At 43.3% G+C, this 18,501-nt stretch overlaps 1 protein-coding gene and 1 pseudogene across 4 annotated transcripts in view; both read left to right on the forward strand.

Moving 5' to 3' along the window:
- Positions 1 to 18,501, forward strand: part of LOC309605418 (olfactory receptor 10V1-like) — a 105,357-nt pseudogene that overhangs the window by 64,749 nt on the left and 22,107 nt on the right. The window lies entirely within an intron of this gene.
- OSBP (oxysterol binding protein) overlaps positions 7,673 to 18,501 on the forward strand; it is a 36,206-nt gene continuing 25,377 nt past the window's right edge. For 2 of the 3 annotated variants that reach the window (XR_014231355.1, XM_082341133.1), the window contains exons 1-2: positions 7,673 to 9,739; positions 15,699 to 15,907. Coding sequence is in view for 2 of the 3 variants with exons in the window: in XM_082341133.1 (XP_082197259.1) it covers positions 9,378 to 9,739; positions 15,699 to 15,907 (571 nt within the window). In the remaining variant the exon portion in view is untranslated. The remainder of the gene's footprint in view (positions 9,740 to 15,698; positions 15,908 to 18,501) is intronic. The other variant, XM_082341134.1, reaches the window with a different exon arrangement.

The raw sequence follows: 18,501 nt of genomic DNA on the forward strand, positions 1-18,501 counted from the left end.
AGAAAAATATGTATCAAACTGTTAACAATGGTCATTTCTGGAAGGTGTGATTATGGGGAATTCTGATTTTCTATATTTACATTTCTGAACCCTTTATATCTTTTATAATGAGTATATTTTGGTTTGTATTTAAAGGAAGGAAGAAAAGGGAGAGAGAGCATGGACATGATTTGTCCAATATTGTAGTGAGTGAGTGGCAGAAAAGAAAAACTGGATTACATTTACAATCATTTTCCAACATTTCTCCATCTAACAGAGAAGCAGACATGTTGTATGGGACTTCCAAAAATGTTTCTTAAAAGAAAGGAAATTCCCTTTTGTCCTCGTTCCTTCCCTCTTCTTGCTGCCTAGAATGAAGCTGTAATGACTGGAGCTCCAGCAGCCATCTTGGGGCAAAAGATAATCTCAACAATAGTAACAATGCACAGTGGAGGAGAAAGACGGAGGCTGTGTTTCTGGAGACTTCAGTGAGCTACCATACCAACCCTGAGCTTCCTACCTCTGGATTTCTTTTCGATGTAAGAATAAACTCTTATGTGTTTAAACCAACATAAATTGGACCTCTGTTACTTGCAAATAAACCTAGTCCTAGTTATTACAAAGGATTTTTTTTAGTCATTCGATATTAGAGCTCATTAAGTGCTATTGGGGAAAAGTTCTTTGGGGTAATCTTTTAAAAAAATTATTACAAATTTGAGGGAATTCTCCACCCACAACCTCCATTTTCTCTGAAGTGCAATGCATGATTATCTGATGTGAAATAGGAGGGTTTGTGTAGCCTAAAGAGGGTGGTTAAAATGTTGGTACAAGTTCCTGGGAGGAACAAGAACAGGGGCAGGGCTAGTGACACTTTTTTTTTTTTTTTTTGGCTGTGTTGGGTCTTCGTTTCTGTGCAAGGGCTTTCTCTAGTTGCGGCAAGCGGGGGCCACTCTTCATCGCGGTGCGCGGGCCTCTCACCATCGCGGCCTCTCTTGTTGCGGAGCACAGGCTCCAGACGCGCAGGCTCAGCAATTGTGGCTCACGGGCCTAGTTGCTCCGCGGCATGTGGGATCCTCCCAGACCAGGGCTCGAACCCGTGTCCCCTGCATTGGCAGGCAGATTCTCAACCACTGCGCCACCAGGGAAGCCCGTGATACTTTTTAAAAATAAAAGAAACTAATTCTATTTTCTGTTATCAATTTTAACTAAACATCAGTTCATTGTGTGGATGACACATGACTTAACTATTTGAATAGTTTCTGTTATTAAGAAAAAAAAAAAGATTCCAAGCCACCAGCAGTAAGAAGCCTGCCAAGGCTGAAGGCCTATTCATATCTGTGTTTGAATGCTGGCTTTGCTTTTATAAGTTATTTTACTTGTTTGAGTCTCAATTTCCCCATCTGTAAAAGGGATGGCAAAACAACTGGATTGTGACAAAGAATAAATGAAATTACGTTTGTAAAAGTGCTTAACACTTAGTAAAAGCTATTCCCTCACTTTATTAATCCATTTGTGCCTCATATAAAGTTCCAGTATTTCTAGGCCTGTCATACCCTCAAGGAAGACCTGTGGGTCCCACCTTGATGAGTTATGTTGTGCTGCAAATATAATCTTAAATCATTAATAATTGCAGTTAGCGTTTATTGATTATTTACTATAGACCAGGCACATTTCATGCGTTTTTACTTAATCCTTCCCCAAAACCTTGAGAAATAGATGCTATTAATATGGTCATAAGGAAACTAGGAGAGGTCAAGTAAACAGTCCAAGATTTTTTTTTTTTTTGGCCATACGGCACAACTTGAGGGATTTTAGTTCCCCAACCAGGGATTGAACCCAGGTCTTCGGCAGTGAGAGCTCAGAGCCCTAACCACTGGACAGCCAGGGAATTCCCAACAGTCCAAGATTGCATTCACTTAGCAAAAGCAGGATTTGAACCATGGAGACAGTAAAAAGATAACTGGTCGCCAGGGGTTCAGGGAGAAGGAGGGAGGATTTTTAGAGCAGGGAAACTATTCTGCATGAGACTGTAATAGTGGATGCATGTTATTATACATTTGTAAAACTCACAGAATGTACAACATCAAGAGTGAACCCCAATGTAAACTATAGACTTTGGGTGATAATCAATTATAACAAATGTACTACTCTGGCTCTTGATGGTAGGGGAGGCCGTGCGTGTGTGGGGATGGGGGATATTAGAATTCTCTGTACTTTTGGCTCAATTTTTCTGTGTACCTAAAACTGCTCTTAAAAAGCCTATGTTTAAAAAGCATGAAAGCGAAAATGTCCAAAGCATTGGTGATTGGCAGGTAAACCAGTCTGGACTGAACAGAGGAGTAAAACAATGGGGTAGGAAAGGAAAGTTTGAACCAGTAGTGAAGGACCTTAGACAGTCAGGTGGGTAATTGGGACTTTAGCCTGTAAGTCAATGGGGGTTGTTGAGGATTACTGAGCAGGGAACTCAGGTAAAGAACAGACTTGTAGGAATAAAACTCTGGCTGCTATTGTGTGAGGAGAATTCGGGAAGATAGATTGGAGGCAAATAGAGTAGTGAAAAAGCAGGCAAAAAGCACAAGTGGGGGGATTTCCCTGGTGGTGCAATGGATAAGACTCTGCCCTCCCAATGCAGGGGGCCCGGGTTTGATCCCTGGTCAGGGAACTGGATCCCACATGCATGCCGTAACTAAGAGTTTGCATGCCACAACTAAGGAGCCTGCGAGCCACAACTAAGGAGCCTGCGAGGTGCAACGAAGACCTGGCGCAACCAAGTAAATGAATAAATAAATATTAAAATAAATAAGTAAAATAAAATAAAACACCAGACCATAGGGTAGAAATCTAAATGATATTTTTAAAAAAAGCACAAGTGGACCTGTAAAGAAAGGGGTGCATAGCTGTTGGTGGGAATGTAAATTGGTGCAGCCACTATAGAAAACAGTATAGAGGTTCCTTAAAAATTAAAAATCGAACTATCATGTGATCCAGCAATCCCACTTCTGGATATGTACCCCAAGGAAAGGAAATCAGTACATCAAAGAGATCTGCACCCCTCACTGCAACGTTATTCACAATGGCCAAGACATGGAAACAACCTAATTGTGTGTCAATGGATGAATGGATGAAGAAAATGTTATATATACATATGAATATTATTCAGCCATGAGGAAGAAGGAAATCCTGCCATTTGTAACAACATGGATGGACTAAGTGAAATAAGTCAGATAGAGAAAGACAAATACTGTATGATCTTACTTATATGTAGAATCTTTTTTTTTTTTTTTTGGCTGCGTTTGGTCTTCGTTGCTGTGCAGGGGCTTTCTCTAGTTGCGGCAAGGTGGCGGTGTGCGGGCTTACTGCGGTGGCTTCTCTTGTTGCAGAGCACGGGCTCTAGGCACGTGGGCTTCAGTAGTTGTGGCTCGCGGGCTCTAGAGTGCAGGCTCAGTAGTTGTGGCGCACGGGCTTAGTTGCTCCGCGGCATGTGGGATCTTCCCGGACCAGGGCTCAAACCCATGTCCCCTGCATTGGCAGGCGGATTCTCAACCACTGCGCCACCAGGGAAGCCCCTTACTTATATGTAGAATCTTAAAAACCCAAATTCACAGACTTTCCTGGCGGTCCAGTGGTTAAGACTCCACGCTTCCACTGCAGGGGGTGCAGGTTGGATCCCTGGTCGGGGAACTAAGGTCCCACATGCCACATGGTGGGTCCAAAAAAAAACAGGCTCACTCTCCTAATCCCTTCAATTGCTTCCTGTTGTACCTATAATAAAACCCACGCTCCTCAGGAGGACTTGTAGGCCTTTCACATCTACACTCTCCACCTCTAATCCCTCTACCTCAGGTACTGCCTCTCTTTTCCCCCTCAGGTCTTCACACAAGAAAGACTATCTCCATCCTTTCTTTTTTTTTCTAACTCCTCCCCAGTTGCTTAAAGTGAGTTTAATCCCTATTTGAAACAGTTTACACCGTCATTCTCTTTCATAGCACCTTGGTTGTTCTCCATGTTACCTTAGGTATATCATTACTGTACATATTTTCTCTATGCAAATACTGTATATATTCGTTTGTATGCTTCTAGTTTAATACCTGCCTGTCCCCAAGATCCTTTACGTTCCATGAGGAAATAGAGCCTATCTGTACATTCACTACTCTGCCCCCAACACTTGGCAAAAGCCTGGAGATTGTATAGGAGATGCTCAATTCATATTTGTGAAATGAATGAATATGCTAGGCTGTGTGCTGTCATGAGGGAACCAAAGATGAAACAGGTATGGATCACACACTGGAGGAACTCACCCTCGAGTAGGGGTGATATGGCAGGAACATAAATAACTATAGAGCAAGACAATGAACATCACAGGAAATTCTATGAATCGCGAGGAAGGGGCATTATTCTAGGCAGGGAATTCAGAGCAGACTCTACGGAGGGAGAGTATTATGTTGGGCCAGAAAGGAGGGAAAGTGGAGGGCAAATGTGGATAAGACATAGGGATCAACTTAATTGGAGAGTGGAGTATATCAAGACAAAAGAGTCAGAGAAGCTGGGAAAGAAGTGACACCAGACTGTCAAAGGGCTCACTTGCCAGGCTAAGAAATCGGGACTGTATTCTGGAGGCAGCGGTGGGCAACAACATTAACTCAACTCAGCCTTTGACAACCTTTTAAAAATGTTTTCAGGTATACAGTAAAAGTAGAGATACTAGTACAAAAAATACCTGCATGCTTCTCACCAACATTCAACAACTAACATTTTGCCTATTTGCTTTATATATAGATATACAGTTACGCAGATGTAGATATATAGATATGTGTGTGTGAGCATTTCAAAGTTTGTATTACTTTTCTCTTTCTTCCTGTCTTTCCTCCTTCCTCCCTCCCTCCCTTCCTCCCTCCCTTCTTTCCTTCCTTCCTTCCTTCTTTCTTTCATTTTCTGAACATTGCAAAAGAAATCAACAGACTCCTAACATTTCTTCGAATTTTTTTTTTGTTTTTGTCTTTGTTTTTATTTATTTATTTTCTTCCAGGTTTATTGAGATATAATTGACATACAGCACTGTGTAAGTTTAAGGTGTACAGCATAATGATTCGACTTACATACATCATGAAATGATGACCACCATAAACCCATTTGTCATCTCATATAGATACAAAAGGAAAGAACTAGAACAAAAATATTTTCTTTCCTGTGATGAGAACTCTTAGGAATTACTCTTAACTTTCATGTATAATACAGTATTAATTATATTGATTATGTTGTGCATTACAGTTTCTAGTACTTATCTATCTTGTAGCTAATCGTTTGTAACTTTTGGCTGCCTTCACCCAAGTGCTCCTCCCCCACCCCTGCCTCTGGTGACCTCAAATCTGATCTCTTTTTCTACGAATTTGTTTATTCATTTGTTTGTTTTTGAAGTATAACTGACCTACAACACTATGTTAGTTCCTGTTACACAAGATAGTGATTCGATATTTCTGTATATTTCAAAATGTTCACCACACTAAGTCTAGTTACCATTTGTCACCATACAAAGATATTACATAATTATTTATTCCCCACACTGTACATACATTTCATACCCATGACTAATTGATTTTGCAACTGGAAGCTTGTACCTCTTAACCTCCCTCATCTATTTCTCTCCTTCCCCCAGCCCCCTCCCCTCTGGCAACTGCCTGTTTGTTTTCTATCTATGACTCTGTTTTTGTTTAGTTATGTTTGTTCTTTTTTTTTTTTTTTTTTTTAGATTCCACGTATAAGTGATAACATACTTTCTTTCCTGCCTTTCTCTGTCTGACTTATTTCACTAAGCACAATACCCTCCAGGTCCATCCATTTTGTTGCAAATTCAAATTTTCATCCTTTTTTTTTAAGGCTGAGTAGTATTCCATCGTGTGTGTATACCATATTTTCTTTAGCCATTCATCCATCAGAAGACACTTAGGCTGTTTCCATGTCTTAGCTGTTGTAAACAATACTGCAGTGAACACAGGGGTGCAGATATCTTTTTGAATTCGTGTTTTCATCTTCTTCAGATAAATACCCAGAAGTGGGATTGCTGGATCATATGGCAGTTCTATTTTTAATTTTTTGAGAAACCTCCATACTGTTTTCCATAGTGGCTACACCAATTTACATTCCCACTAACACTGCACAAAGGTTCCCTTTTCTCCATATCCTCGTCAACACTCGCTATTTTTTTGGTAACGGCCATTCTGACAGGTGTGAGGTGACATAACATTGTGGTTTTGATTTGCATTTCCCTGATGATTAGTGATTTTGAGGATCTTTTCACGTGTCTGTTGGCCATCTGTATGTCTTTTTTGGAAAAATTTCTATTCAGATCCTCTGCCCATTTTTTAATCGGGTTGTTTGGCTTTTTGATGTTGAGTTGTACGAGTTCTTTGTATATTTGATATTAACCTCTTATCAAATATATTGTTTGCAAATACCTTCTCCCACTCAGTAGGCTGCCTTTTCATTTTGTTGATAATTTCCTTCCTTGCGCAAAAGCTTTTAAGTTTGATTAGGTCCCATTTGTTTATTTTTTCTTTGTTTCTCTTGCCTGAGGAGACATAGCCCAAAAAATATTGCTAAGACTTATGTCAAAGAGCATACTGCCAATGTTTCCTTCTAGAAGTTTTATGGCTTCAGGCCTTACATTTAAGTCTTTAATCCATTTTGAATTTATTTTTCAGTATGGTGTGAGAGGGTAGTCCAGTTTGATTATTTTGCAGGTAGCTGTCCAGTTTCCCCAATACCACTTATTTTTTACCACTTATTTTTTATAGTACTCTTTTATTTATTTATTTATTTTTATATTTATTTTTGGCTGTGTTGGGTCTTCGTTTCTGTGCGAGGGCTTTCTCTAGCTGCGGCGAGCGGGGGCCACTCTTCATCGCGGTGCGCGGGCCTCTCGCTATCGCGGCCTCTCTTGTTGCGGAGCACCAGCTCCAGACGCGCAGGCTCAGTAGTTGTGGCTCACGGCCCCAGTTGCTCCGCGGCATGTGGGATCTTCCCAGACCAGGGCTCGAACCCGTGTCCCCTGCATTGGCAGGCAGATTCTCAACCACTGCGCCACCAGGGAAGCCCCCCAATACCACTTATTAAAGAGGCTGACATTTCTCCAGATTCTAAAGATGCTTTCATTCATATACATCATACCAATATTACATTGAACAAATGTAATAACTGCTTTTTACTGGTATTAGGTTATCTAATACCAGTCCATTTTCAAATTTCCCCAGTTATCCCCCAAATGTCTGAAAAGCAGTTTTTTGGGGGTTTTTTTGTTTGTTTGTTTGTTCAGAACCAGAATCCAGTCAAACATTTGATTGTGTGGGTTTCTTTTTGAAATTAAAAAAAAAAAAAAAAGTTACAACAATCACCACGTGACTCTGTTATGATATCACTTTTCCTTAATCTTTATATCTTATCTTCTGTAAAACCAGTTGTCTTATAGAATATCTCACATTTTTTATTTACTTGATTGTCTCCTTGGGGGTGTTGTTTATCTGGTTCCTCCAGCCCCTGTAACAACTTACGTTTTTGTAGCTGTTTAGTTTATCAAACACGTTCGTATGCATTTAATCACAACAGTATCGCTGTAAGGCTTTATTCCTATTTAACAAAAATGAACACTGAGGCTTGGAGTGCTTAAATGACTTTTCCAAAGCCAGAGAGCCAGTAAGTAGCAAAGGCAGGACTCAAGCATAAAGGAATTCACTTTAGTTGAGTTAAAACAACAATTAATCCCAAATAGCCTACATCTAACTGCAGATTTTCGAAGTGCATTGTCTCTCCAGAATTCAATAGATATTTCTCTTCTTTTAAAAACGTTTTCAGAAAAAGGATCTTTCAAGAAATATTTTATTTTCCTGATACCGTGAAGCACATTGCCAAGAAAAAGCAATTTGTTTTACAACTTCTAACAGCTATTTCTCTTGTCCAGCAAAACTAGCAAAATGTAACAGATACCGGGTTCCCCTCAAAGCTGCGTTTGTAACAACAGTTCACAACGTCTAAATGTTAAATGAGTTACTGAATTTATGACTTTCATAAATGTGTGAACAAAGTCAATTTATCTAAAATAACTATTTTCTGTGCAAAGTTAAGCATACACATGTGCGCTTATGATGCTAATACCAACAAGGGCCTTTCGGACTGTTAAGAGACGCCGGTCGGAAGTACATGTAAACTCAGGTCTTCGCCAGTCTATTTTCTCCTCACAGCTGGGTCAGCAACTCGTGGAACAGAATTAGGAGAAGCTTATGACAGTCTACAATCAAGAGATAAGGGGTGTGGTGCGACGATGAGCAAACCAGGCAAAGGAATTAGGACGGTGGATTCAGGAGGAAACTGGGGAAGACATTTCTGGGCTCCCCAGGAATTCAGGCCTCCAGCTTGGAGCCAGCTGCTAGAAGGGGGCCCTAGAAGGGAGACTTAGGCAGGGGCTGACTACTGAGAAGTACTCTTCTCAGCAAGAAACTATGGAAATCTAACTCAGAGAGAGGGACTCCCAACACTGCGCGTACATCAAAAAACGCTTTTAAGAAGCTGACTCGCTTTTGCCTCTCACAAACTTCCCCGAAGGTGGAAGCAGACGGGCACGCCCCGCAAGTGCCCTTCCCTGGTTTTATTGGCTGCCCTGGCCTGCCCCTTTCTCAATCTGTTTCTTTCATTGGTTAGCATTGCTACGCTCCTGCTTGCACAGACAATTCCCGGAACCAATCATCTCCAACCACCGCTCCGTCTCTCCGCCGACTTGTGAGTGGCATCCATTCCAACCAATAAAAAATGAAAGTGAGGCTGTAAAGACTACACTCCTCCCCTTTCTCCTCAACTCGTTCAGCAAATGGTAGAAAAGGTTGAGCAGCTGATACGAACCACCAATCCGTAAGGGCGGAAGAGGGGCGAGGAGAAGAGTGATGGGAGGGGGTGACGTGGCGGTGACGGGGGCATAAACTAAAATGAGTGGCAGAAATACTAGCCAATCGACAATCAGACTGGCTGGGTAGTCTGCATTCTCGAGTCCTCCCTGAGCGCCGGAGACTTCGGGAAAGCACCAATGAGCTTTTCATGAGTCTGATTGGCCTTCACCTGCACCAATCAACGGCGTTCCTGGCGGAAGCGTCCCACCACGGGCTCTCACTGGGCGCTGGTGGAATGACAGGCCCAAGAGAAATGCCAATGTCCGAGGGGTCTTCCGCAAGTGACACTCAGCGGCACCAATCGACTTCCTCCTTCCCGGCGGCAGAGCCCTCCTCCCCGCGGCCGGCCTGGCTGGGCGGGGACGCTGCGCGGCGGCGGCTGATGCGCTAGCCAAGTGGGGCCCTCCGGGCGGCGACGGCGGCTCTCGTAGGCGGTTCCGGTCCTGTATCTCCGGGCGGCGGCGGCTCATGGCGGCGACGGAGCTGAGAGGAGTAGTGGGCCCGGGCCCGGCAGCCATTGCGGCCCCGGGCGGCGGTGGCGGCGCCGGTCCCCCCATGGTGGGAGGAGGCGGCGCCGGCGGCCGCGGAGACTCGGGGCCGGGCTCCGGGATCGCCCCGGGCACGGTGGCCGCGGTGGCTGCGGGCGGCCCGGGCCCCGGGGCCGGGGGAGTGGCGGCGGCGGGCCCGGCTCCTGCGCCGCCGGCGGGGGGCTCGGGCGCTGGGGGTTCGGGCTCTGCTCGCGAGGGCTGGCTCTTCAAATGGACCAATTATATCAAAGGCTACCAGCGGCGGTGGTTCGTGCTGAGCAACGGGCTCCTGAGCTACTACAGGTAACTGCTTCCGGGGCGCCGTCCCCCACTGCAGCCCATAGCCCCCGCGCCGTCACCCTCTCCAGCCCGCACAGCAGCCAAGGTCGCCCCAGGCCCCTTTTCATCACTTGCGCGCGTTGACAGCCCGCGACACGAGTCCACCATCACGAAAGTGAACGCTCCAGGACTTACCGCTCCACCTGGGTGACCCACCCTTGGTGCCATACCTTCCCCTCGGTCCCTGGCCCTTCCAGTTGTTCGGAGAGCATCTTCTCTTCCATTGTGTTTCCAACAGCGTATGGGTGCAATGATTAATTCTGCAAGGAAGGCGCTGTTGTAGGTGTTTAAGGGACACGTATGGGAGGGCAAAGTCCAGGCACCGCTCCCAAGGAACTTACTGTAAAAAGTCCCAAGGCTTAGCTCTCTGTGCCTGGTCTCCAGAATTCAAGGTTATTAGCAGCCCTTGATGTACCCGCCTTTGCTCTCTCCACATTCAGGCACAAGGACACCACGCGTAGGGTGGCCTCGGTATCTGTCCCCTCTCTTTATCTCTTCAAGATTTGCCTAGGCTTTCGCCTTCTGGACAGACCAGAATGGAGAAGTGCACTCCAGTGTTTCTTTTTGCCTGCCCCACCTCCTCCCATGGGAATCATTAAGTGTTCCATCCAGTATTTCTGGGGTCTCTCTGGTCAGTGAGGTTTAAGTTTCATTAAGGGAAGAGTCCATGTCTTTTGTATGACTACTTCTGTTCAGAAATGCTTGTTTTGGGATGTTTAATATATGTTTACGGTGACCCACAATCTTCCCACAGCATAACATGCTTTTGGCTACTCATGTTACTATAGATAGAGAGGTTAGGACACTGGATTTGGAGACAGGACATAAACATTTCCTGAGTGCTGGACAGTTTGGATAGGTGTTTTACATATGGTATTCTTTGACTCCCCAAAACAATCTGGAAGTTAGGAGATATTCCCATCTTACCAGTGAGGAAACGGAGACTTAGCTTGGGCAGCTTTCCCAAGGTCTTGAGTCAGGATTTGAAACTAATTCTTTTCACACCAACACAACCTAAAACCCAGGTTAGTGTTACATGGATCAGTCAGATATAGAGATAACTACTTATCCATAGCTAGTACATTTATAGATCATGATACTATGTATATTTTATACAAAGTGTATAGAAGTTCCCTTTAAGGGAGATTTTGCTTAATATAATGGCATTTCTAAGTGAAATCTTTTTATAAAGACCATTCTATTTGGGCCCCAAAACAGTGTTGTTAAGAACGGCTCACTCTATATTTCTTTTCCTTTGCCAGTAGTCACTTTGCCACCAGGAGGGTTCGGGTGAACGAATCTCTTTTCCACCAACTCCATTGTTTTGGCTCTTAAAGAATTTTGAGAGGAAATTGAAGATGGGAGTTGGAGGTTGTTGAAATAGGAACACATGCTTATCTGGTCTCTAACACAGTGGAAGATACCTTAGCACATCCTCACTGCTTAAGCCACATTAATTGTGAATACTTGTGTATTTCATTTTTTTTTTTTTCACCATCTTTATTGGACTATAATTGCTTTATAATGTTGTGTTAGTTTCTGCTGTATAACAAAGTGAATCAGCTATACATAAACATATATCCCCATATCCCCTCCCTCTTGCATCTCCCTCCCACCCCTCTAGGTGGACACAAAGCACTGAGCTGATCTCCCTGTGCTATGCAGCTGCTTCCCACTAGCTATCTGTTTTACATTTGGTAGTCTATATATGTCAGTGCTACTTTCTCACTTCGTCCCAGCTTACCCTTTGCCCTCCCCGTGTCAAGTCCATTCTCTATGTCTGCGTCTTTACTCCTGTCCTCCCCCTAAGTTCATCAGAACAATTTTTTTTTAGATTCCATATCTCTGTGTTAGCACAGGGTATTTGTTTTTCTCTTTCTTACTTCACTCTGTATGACAGGCTCTAGGTCCATCCACCTCACTACAAAAACTCAGTTTCGTTTATTTTTATGGCTAATATTCCATTGTATATATGTGCCACATCTTCTTTATCCATTTATCTGTTGATGGACACTTAGGTTGCTTCCATGTCCTGGCTACTGTAAATAGAGCTGCAGTGAACATTGTGGTACATGACTCTTTTTGAGTTATGATTTTCTCAGGGTATATGCCCAGTAGTGGGATTGCTGGATTGTATGGTAGTTAAATTTTTAGTTTTTTAAGGAACCTCCATACTGTTCTCCATAGTGGCTGTATCAATTTACATTCCCACCAACAGTGCAAGAGGGTCCCCTTTTCTCCACACCCTCTCCAGCATTTATTGTTTGTAGATTTTTTGATGATGGCCATTCTGACCGGTATGAGGTGATACCTCATTGTGGTTTTAATTTGCATTTCTCTAATGATTAGTGATGTTGAGCATCCTTTCACGTGTCTGTTGGCCATCTGTATGTCTTCTTTGGAGAAATGTCTGTTCAGGTCTTCTGCCCATTTTTGGATTGGGTCGTTTGTTTTTTTGATATTGAGCTGCATGAGCTGCTTGTATATTTTGGAGATTAATCCTTTGTCAGTTGCTTCGTTTGCAAATATTTTCTCCCATTCTTTCGCCTTGTTTATGGTTTCCTTTGCTGTGCAAAAGCTTTTAAGTTTCATTAGGTCCCATTTGTTTATTTTTGTTTTTATTTCCATTTCTCTAGGAAGTGGGTCAAAAAGGATCTTGCTGTGATTTATGTCATAGAGTGTTCTGCCTATGTTTTCCTCTAAGAGTTTTATAGTGTCTGGCCTTACATTTAGGTCTTTAATCCATTTGAGTTTATTTTTATGTATGGTGTTAGGGAGTGTTCTAATTTCCTTCTTTTACATGTAGCTGTCCAGTCTTCCCAGCACCACTTATTGAAGAGGCTGTCCTTTCTCCATTGTATATTCTTGCCTCCTTTATCAAAGATAAGGTGACCATATGTGTGTGGATTTATCTCTGAGCTTTCGATCCTGTTCCATTGATCTATATTTCTGTATTTGTGCCAGTACCATACTGTCTTGATCGCTGTAGCTCCGTAGTATAGTCTGAAGTCAGGGAGCCTGATTCCTCCAGCTCCGTTTTTCTTTCTCAGGATTGCTTTGGCTTATGTATATTGTTTGCATTATTATATTCAGAATTGATTTTCATTTTAACCCTTTCTAATTACTCATACAGGACTATCAGTTTAAGGTTAAATCACAAATCTAAAATTTTAGTCTGCTCCAAAGTTTTTCCCCTACTCAGGTTCATGTTTTCCTGTTACACTGGCCATCATTCTAATGTTCAATTGATTCATGTCCTAACTTGGCTTGTAAGTCACTGTTAACACTGATTCCCCATTTTCAAAAGTTGTGTATCAGCTGAGGGCCTTAATGTGTGGTCATTTTTCCTCATCCAAGTTCCTAATCAAATCTACTTTCTAGCCCAGTTAAGTCTTTGATCGGTACCAGTCTTGATCAGTATTGATCTTGGTTGGCCAGTAATAACCTATATGTTGCTATCTTTTAAGTACTTGTAACCACTTTTCACTTCTCTCTTACAATAGCTAGTGGTACCTGTCTGACTACAGCTAAAACTACTCCCAAAACATATCAAACCACATATTGGGAAATATACCACATGCCTGTCCTTGCCAGCTAAGATGGTTCCACCCACACACCAACCAAGCAGCAGGATCCAAAGTTATCAAATCTACGCACTACCCTCAAAATCACATTGAAGTACTTCCTATCAACGAATTGGTAGTTTATTCTTTCAAACAGGTTCTTTGGGTCCCCATCTCCTTATTTAGCTAACTTGTCTTTCCTCCTGCTTTTCATGCCTCCAAAACCAATCGTATCCTGTATATACCTTTTACAAAATACTGTTTTCTTTTTAACTGAGTACTTCCTAGACCCGTGCTCTGATGAACTGTCCTAATAGGCTTTGGCATGCCTTCTTTTTACCTATCCTGTTCTTCCTCACAAAGTTACACAGATGTCTGGTTACTTAAAACCATATGTAGAACCCCAGCTCTCCTAGACACATCGTGACAAGCCCATAGTATTAGTTTTCCTGGCTAGCTTCTAGAGACTGAGTTACTATTTCTGCTGGCCTTTTCAGGGAAGACCTTACTAACCAGAAAATACCACCTAATACTGAGGTGCCTAAAGAACTCATCTTGCACTCTGAAAAGCATGTCTTTCTCGCTTCTGCACTAATCATTTATAAGCATAGGTGTACCTGCTTGAACCCAAAAGCTCCGAAGTTAAGCCCGCCCTACTTCCAGAGTTCTTTGGTATTTTAAAAACTGCTACAGACGTTATGTGATTTGAGAAACTTCTTTAGTTCATGAAGATGACCGAAGCAGAAGAAATTCCTAGGAAGTGGCTTGTGGAAAATACCAACACGTTGTGAGGAATGTGGTAGACGGTCCAAGTAACACCTTTGGAGTAGAAAGCAAGGGTGAGCTGGCCTGTCAGCTGTGGGTCTGTAATTCAGCCTGCATTATTCATAATGTAACTGAAGCTTGGGGGCAGGGGAGGGGAGGTAAGAATAGAAAAACCAGGGATTCACGTTACAGTGTGGCAGGTGCGGGCGCGATGGAAAGTGGCCTGGTTTATTGAGGACCCGTTCCCCCCCCCGCCCCCATCCCGGCCATCCCATACTGCTCATTTGTGCATCTGAGGAAGAAAAACCAGTTTCATGGGACAAACCGAACGATAGCAAATCTGTCTTCCTAAACACAGCACACAGACTTTCTCAAAGCCACCAAATCTTAGTTTCCAGAGCTGGAGTGTGTGTCATCTCTGGCATGCAGGAATTCTGGATGTGCCAGGTATGTTTGGCCGCTTGGCACTCGTGAAAGAGAAATGGCTCTGCTTTGCACTGTGGCAGTTGGCAAAGGACTTTGACCTCTTTATGTTCCAAGTTGGTCAGGGGAAAACTGCAGTCTCAACATGCAGGTCCCTGGGCATAATCGGCGGGTGGGGGAAATTAGCACAGTTTGCCCTGTACACTCAATTGTGCTGGCAGCTTGATCTTTTATGCCAGGTCTCTTGTAGCTTGTTGTCACCAACCAGTGCTGTAAAGTTCAAAAGTTAGTCTATTAATAGAACTGTCAGTCAGTAGAAATGGGGAAAATTTTTATACCCAGTCCTCTGAGAACAGATTTGCTGAATCTCTCCTAGCTATTAATAGGATGGCTTAGGAGTTCCCACCAATAGAGGTCAGTGGACCCTAGGAAAGAATATATTCCAGAAAGATTATACCACCTGGTGATTCTTTAATGATTATTCTTTCTTTACTCCCACAGAAAGCTAGTTATTCCTATTTCATATCATTTGAGCTGTAGTCAGTATTTAATACTCTAAACGTCTAAGGGTGCCTTACACTTCTGCAAGATAGTTGTTAAGAGTAGTATGAGAATTTCATTTGGGCTGAGTTATAGTTGGGGGAATGGGTTGTTCAATACGTGTAAAATGGAGCTATTCTTAGAGAATAAGATTATTATACAGAATTTTGTTGCATAAGTTTATAAAGCACTATTTCATAATTATATCTTGCTAAGTAAAAGGTAATTCCTGACTGCAAAAGGGCATGAGGGAACTTTCTGGGGTGATGGAAATGTTCTACATCTTGATTGTGGAGGTGGTAGCACAAGTGTATACATTTGTCAAAACTTACTAAATTGTACTCTTAAAATTGCTGGATTAATACTGTATGTAGTTATCCTTCAGTGAAGCCTATTTTTTAAAAGCTAAGGGTGAGAGGGACAGCAGAGCAATAACATCTTATAGGCTCTGAAAGGAAATCCCTACTGATTGTTTTTTGAATTTTAGGGAGCCATTTGAGGGAAATATTACAACTGGCTAATTCCTAAGACTGCTGTATTTTCGAAAGGCTTAGAGTTATGAAATGGAATGTGAGGAAGGATAAACCACGCATCAGCTTTCTACTTAGCTTGTCTTTGGCTCGTTATTGCAGGTCAAAGGCAGAAATGAGACATACCTGCCGTGGTACCATCAACCTCGCCACAGCCAACATCACGGTGGAGGACTCCTGCAACTTCATCATTTCCAACGGGGGTGCTCAGACCTACCATCTGAAGGCGAGCTCGGAAGTAGAGCGGCAGCGCTGGGTCACAGCCCTGGAGCTGGCCAAGGCCAAGGCTGTGAAGATGCTGGCAGAGTCAGGTAGGGAGCAAAGAGTATTGTGTCTGGGGAACATTCTGTTTGCCCCTCTTATGCGCACATCTTATTTTGTCCCTCATTGTCATTGTCATTTAACTATCAGCTGTCTCCTGGATGTCTCAGGCTTCTGCTCATCCGGCAGAATTTCTCCTGGAGTGCTGGTTTTCAGCTGGGGGCAGTTCTGCCCCAAAGGGGACATTTGGTGAAGGCTGAGGAGTGGTGGTGTTGGTGGCATCTAGGGAGTAGAGGCCAGGGACGCTGCTAACCTCCTGCCAGTGCACAGGGCAGCCCCACAGCAGAGAGGTGGCTGGCTCAAAATGTCAGCGTTGTTAAGGTTGGGAAACTCTGCCTTAGGAGCCTATCAGTTATCCTTTTGGCTTTTAATGCCAACTGACTACCTTAAAATTTTGAGAAATAATTATTTTATTGATAGATCAGTCAGGATTATTACAACTCACAGTTTGAATCTGTCCTGACTTTTTTCTTTTCTCCTGGCATCTTCTTACTTAACTCTTTTCTGGTGGAATTGAAACCAACAATCTTCGTAGATTGCCAAAAACATTATATGTGAAACCCCCTGGCAGTGGGCAAAGAGACACCTGATGGGTGGTGTTGCTCTTATATCAGTCGGGGCAGAGGGGCGTACAGCCCTTTGTTCAACCCAGCTTGGTGCCTGCGTTGGTGGCCAGAGCTGTTTCATGCTTGAGGCACATGAAAAAAATAATAATTATATGTGATATTTTCTGTGAAAAATCTTTATTTTGCTACCATAGACTCACTAAAAAGAACAATCTAATTATGTTTTGATTTTTCTTAAAGGAAAATGGTAGGATTTCCCCGCAGATGTTGATAGTTTAGTCATGCTGAGCTTGGTCATCATAGAGCTGACCAAGATGCTCACCTGCTAACTTCTGGTTGTTCATCTCTTGTGTTTCTTATCCCTTGTTCTTTCCCGTGCTGTGTTTACTATCTCTTAAGCAATGAAAGGAAAGTTTACTGCTTTGTTAGTTTCCGGGTAACAGCGAATATTTTGACTCTGGCCCTGCTGTCTGCCTAACAGATAGGGCAGGTCCTTCCTTGTTTCTTTTGTTTTGATTTTAGTGCTGATTTCAGCACCCCCAAAGGAAGTGACACTGCTGGAAAAGAACTTTGCAGTTGCAAAGTGTTAAGGACAAAACTGATAGCAAGAGGCACAACACAGCTCTCTGCTTGACTTATTATTTGAAAGTCATTTAACAGAAGACCTTGCACAGCTTTCAGTGCAGGGGTGGCTTTAGTGTCAGATGAGCTCATCATGAAGTTCCCGAGTTCTCCTTTAGAAAAGATAAGTTGGGCTTCCCTGGTGGTGCAGTGGTTGAGAATCTGCCTGCCAGTGCAGGGGACACGGGTTCATGCCCTGGTCTGGGAAGATCCCGCATGCCACGGAGCGACTAGGCCCGTGAGCCACAACTACTGAGCCTGTGCGTCTGGAGCCTGTGCTCCGCAACAAGAGAGGCCGCGACAGTGAGAGGGCCGCGCACCGCGATGAAGAGTGGCCCCCCGCTTGCCGCAACTAGAGAAAGCCCTCGCAGAGAAAGAGACCCAACACAGTCAAAAATAAATAAATTAATTAATTAATTTTTAAAAAAAAAGATAAGTTAATGAGTCTTTTGATGATGTGGACATGGTTTACAGAGAGCAGCTAGACTGCAGTTCTCAACCCATGTCATAACAGGCCCACTGATCACCCAACAGATGATAGTGGATTTGCACTAATAATCAGTGTGACTGGATTGGGCCCCTCAAGCTAGGGTTAAAAGGCTCAATAATTCATTCCCAGCCCCAAGAGCCATTTAGCTTCTCCATCCTATCCTCTAGGTCACTGGTTTGCAAACCTCAATGTGCATCACAATTACCCAGACACCTTATTCGAAATACAGATTCCTGGACCTTGCCTCACACCAGCCAAATCAAAGTTTTTCTGGGGGTGGGGCCAGAGACTGCACCTTTAAGAAGAACCCCAGGGTTGGGACATGAGGGGATGGAGGAGGGTGGTCAAAAAGTACAAGCTTCCAAGGACTTCCCTGGTGGCGCAGTGGTTAAGAATCCGCCTGCCAGTGAAGGGGACATGGGATCAATCCCTGGTCCGGGAAGATCCCACATGCCACGGAGCAACTAAGCCTGTGCGCCACAACTACTGAGCCCACGTGCTGCAACTACTGAAGCCTGTGTGCCTAGAACCCGTGCTCTGCAACAAGAGAAGCCACCACAATGAGAAGCCCGTGCACCGCAACGAAGAGTGGCCCCCGCTCGCCGCAACTAGAGAAAGCCCACTCACAGCAACGAAGACCCAACACAGCCAAAAAAAAAAAAAGATTACAAAAAACAGATTAAAAAAAAAGGTACAAGCTTCCAGTTATAAGATAAATAAGTCCTGGGGATGTAAATACAACATGATGACTGTAGTTAACACTGCCGTTCAGTGTATTTGGAAGTTGTTAAGAGAGTAGATCCTAAAAGTCTCATCACAAGGAAAAAAGAAACTTCTTTTTGTATCTATATGAGATGGTGGAGGTTAACTTCTTTTAATCATTTCACAATATTAGTAAGGTGTGTAT

This window comes from Balaenoptera borealis (assembly GCF_965194805.1).
Source record: "Balaenoptera borealis genome assembly, chromosome: 11".
NCBI lineage: Eukaryota > Metazoa > Chordata > Mammalia > Artiodactyla > Balaenopteridae > Balaenoptera > Balaenoptera borealis.